The sequence below is a fragment of the Buceros rhinoceros genome, unplaced genomic scaffold, assembly GCF_000710305.1.
Source record: "Buceros rhinoceros silvestris isolate BGI_N320 unplaced genomic scaffold, ASM71030v1 scaffold31095, whole genome shotgun sequence".
NCBI classification, from domain to species: Eukaryota; Metazoa; Chordata; class Aves; order Bucerotiformes; family Bucerotidae; genus Buceros; species Buceros rhinoceros.
Genome location: NW_010411625.1, coordinates 22,694 through 25,944, shown reverse-complemented (window position 1 = coordinate 25,944; position 3,251 = coordinate 22,694). Strand labels below are relative to the sequence as shown.

Genomic DNA, 3,251 nt, shown 5'->3' with positions numbered 1-3,251 from the left:
AGAGCGGTTAATTCTGGTTAGTCCGTGGAACAAACAAAGCCCTTCAACTTACTCAAGGGAATTTTAGGAGGGACAGAGAGACTGACACCGCCCTGCAAACACAGTCTGGGGACAGAAGGAATGAACCACAGTATTTAGCATTGAAAAAAGACAGAGAACTGCATCTTACCATCCTCCATAGGCAAAGAGACCACTGTACAGAGCTAAGACGATGTTCCCCACGTCGACTTTTGTGCCCTCGAAGGAGTGCTCAGGAGCCAGGTTTGACACATCACCTGCAGGAAACAAAACCAAGGGTTGGTGCTGATGGACTGGGAACCCCAAGGGCCTTTGTGGGTGTTGAAATAGAGAAACCCGGAGGCAAAAGCTGCTCTTAGGATACTTAACCATCATGCTAGTGCGTTTTGGGTTATTTCTATCAGGCTGATTCCTCCGGTGTTACAGTGTCTAATTAATCCAGAGCGTGCACCAAAATAATCAGCCCCAAACTGGTCATTACTGAGTGCTCAAGACTTTCTCACACTGCACTGTGCTATCGCCGAGGTGACCTCCCCGATATTGCCCTGCAAAGAAAACATCTTGGGGACCTTCCTGCTGGAAGATGCTATGAAAACAGACATTGTCACATTGTCCTCTCGACTGAAAGCTGCTTTCGCTCGATAAAACCCCAGGATTTCCTCCCACTTCCAGCAGCCACCCAATAAAGCAGAAACCCAGGATTTCCTCCGGTCCCACCAGCCACCTGACAAAGCAGAGGGTTTCAGCCATCCCTTTGATGGTGGGAAGTCAGGTTCTTTGGGGCTGGAATGACACAAGTCAGCTCCTTCAGGGCTTGGATATCAAAAGTTCCTGTTATGTATCTGCTTTGGAAATAATAAGCCATAAATAGACGACTCGATTGTACCTTGGGTAAGAACTCTCCCGCAGAGGCCAAGGGTTTATTTATTTCGCTTAAAAACGTTCTGCAGTTGTTTTGTTCCCTGCCCTTTGATGTGGAGCCTGGGTGCAGGCTGGGGATGGCAAGGCCACGCTCCGCTCCCTGGACCCAGTGCTCCCCTTGGTGAGGACGGAAGCAGGGAGCGAGGCAGGATTCAGCAGGGCACGTTTGCATCTAGGAAGCCCTGTCGAAACCCATGTGATTCCTCTTAGGGCACAGATCTTTATTAATTGCCCGAGCAACTGCATCACATGGCAGTCAGCAGGGCCTGGAGCTTAACCCTTCATCCCGTAGCACAAGGTACCCAGGACGTGCAAGGAGGGCGAGGGACACCAATACAACGGGTTTTCCTCTGGATGGCCTCTCCTCCCATCTCGTGCCAGACACGTTCACTCCCCTATGCCCCCAAAAGCCACTTTTGCAGAGGCTGGGCATCAAATATGGATGCACAGACCTTTAAACCCTCACACTCCCCCTTCTCTTGGTGAGAAAGGGCGACTTTTCCTGACCAGCCTGCTGGTGCGTCCCTCACTGACGGGGCTTTGCAGAGGATGCTCCAAATCTGTGCCAGTGACACAGAGCTGCACGTGGGGAGCTGCATCTTGGCTTTCACTCCCTCTGCCTGACCCTCCAGCTCCATCCCCATCCCTCCCATCCTGGGCACTGCTCCTCTTCACCTCCTTCCTCCCTCCTCCTGAGTCCTAACCAGGGCAAAAAGATGTTCCTTAACACAGCCTGTGAAACGCGCTCTGCTCACAAAACCAGCTCCCCTTCGCCTTTTTCCCTGCTCGCTTCCCTCTTGCAAGTGGGTGCTCTGGGTGTGAGCTGCCAAAGAGCCGGGACCACAGCAGCAGCACATGCTCTGGGCCATCGGGTCTGGGGAACACGTTTTCCAAGGCTCCTCTTTTCCCAGTCCCACTGCAGATTGCAGTTCTCCACTGGCGTTGCCTCGTCCCTCGCTCCCAGCAGCTCCCCACACAAGGAAGGTCTCTTCGGAATCTGCCTGGGGACATGCTGGTGGTATCCAACGCCCCTTCAGCCAGTGAATCTCCTTAGCAAAAGGCACCGATCGTTGGTAAAAAGTGGGGTTAGAAAACGTACATCAGGGTGCAAGAGGAAAGCCAGGAATTGCAATGAGACTGATAACGCTGCGAGTTTAACCTTAATTCCTGGCTTATAGGGTCACTCCTATAATCTTAATTTAGCATTAATGCCCTGGCCTGGCTGTGAATAAAGAGGCTGAGCAGGAGGTGGCTGCGTGCGGTATCACATTCTGAATCCCTCCGGCTCAGCTTTCCCGAGTCTATTTTCTGCCCCTCCCGAATAATCACCAGTCTGGTTCTTTCCGGGTCTTTTGTTATGGGAATAAGATACACTCTTGGTGAACAGTGACTGGAATTAGCTACGGGAACAGCACAGGATGGACGAGGAGAGCAGAATTGCTCTCTGGGTGGCTCAAGCACCCCTTGGGACATCTCTTCTCATGTTCCTCCAGAGCCCAGCTCCCATGTGTGCCCACTTGTGACCACCAAGTGCACCGCGTCGGGAGGATGCTCAACCTGAGAGCAGCGTCATGCCGTGGGATCACCCCTCCACATCTCAGCCACAGCTGGGCACCAGCTCCCACCAAAAACCTCGTTCTGTTTGTCACAGGCAAAAAGCTCTCAGGCCAAACGTTGCTTTTTTGGAGGCGCCTGCAGGTTTCGCTCCGTGCCTTCCCAGAGCTCACAAAGAAAACATGGGCTGGTGCTGCCGAGGAAGGGCTGAGCTGCCACCCTCGCCCACCTGGCCAGGAGAGGAGGGGAGCACCAGCGGTCCCCAAACAGAAACCACACGCCTGGATAAAGGATGCGCCACCCCTTGGGAACTGCAGCCACCTTCATCGTCTGGTGATGGTGCCTGGCTGGGTGCACAGCCACTGTGGCTGTGGGTCAGCACTGCTGCTCTCCAGGACAGACGGACACAGCAGGTGGAAAGGCAGTGCCCGGCCGCTACAGGAGTGGCACCGAAGCGAAGAAACTAAACCAAAGCCTGGGATTTCACGACTCTGTGGGTGGGCGGGAGATGGCGGCCAGAGGGTTGGATGGGTGGGACGTAACTAATTACTCACACACCTCTTCCTCACGCCCTCCGCGGCACACACCTAACCTGTCTCTTTGAAGCACCAAAATGCAGCTACGGGCGAAGGAGTGGCAAGTCAGGGTGGAGGCAGCCAGGAGAGGAGGCTGGGTAGGAAGAAAGGGGCTTTTTGATCCTCCTCAACACACAGAGAGCTGACACCTCGCTGCCCTCTCCCTGCCTCACCCAGCAGGAA

The 3,251-nt window shown here is 54.0% G+C and overlaps 1 protein-coding gene across 1 annotated transcript in view; it reads right to left on the bottom strand.

Moving 5' to 3' along the window:
- SLC7A5 (solute carrier family 7 (amino acid transporter light chain, L system), member 5) overlaps positions 1–3,251 on the bottom strand; it is a gene marked incomplete at its 5' end in the record, with an annotated part of 33,135 nt that overhangs the window by 7,199 nt on the left and 22,685 nt on the right. The window contains one exon of the mRNA XM_010136080.1: positions 170–275. Coding sequence (XP_010134382.1) covers positions 170–275 — 106 coding nt within the window. The remainder of the gene's footprint in view (positions 1–169; positions 276–3,251) is intronic.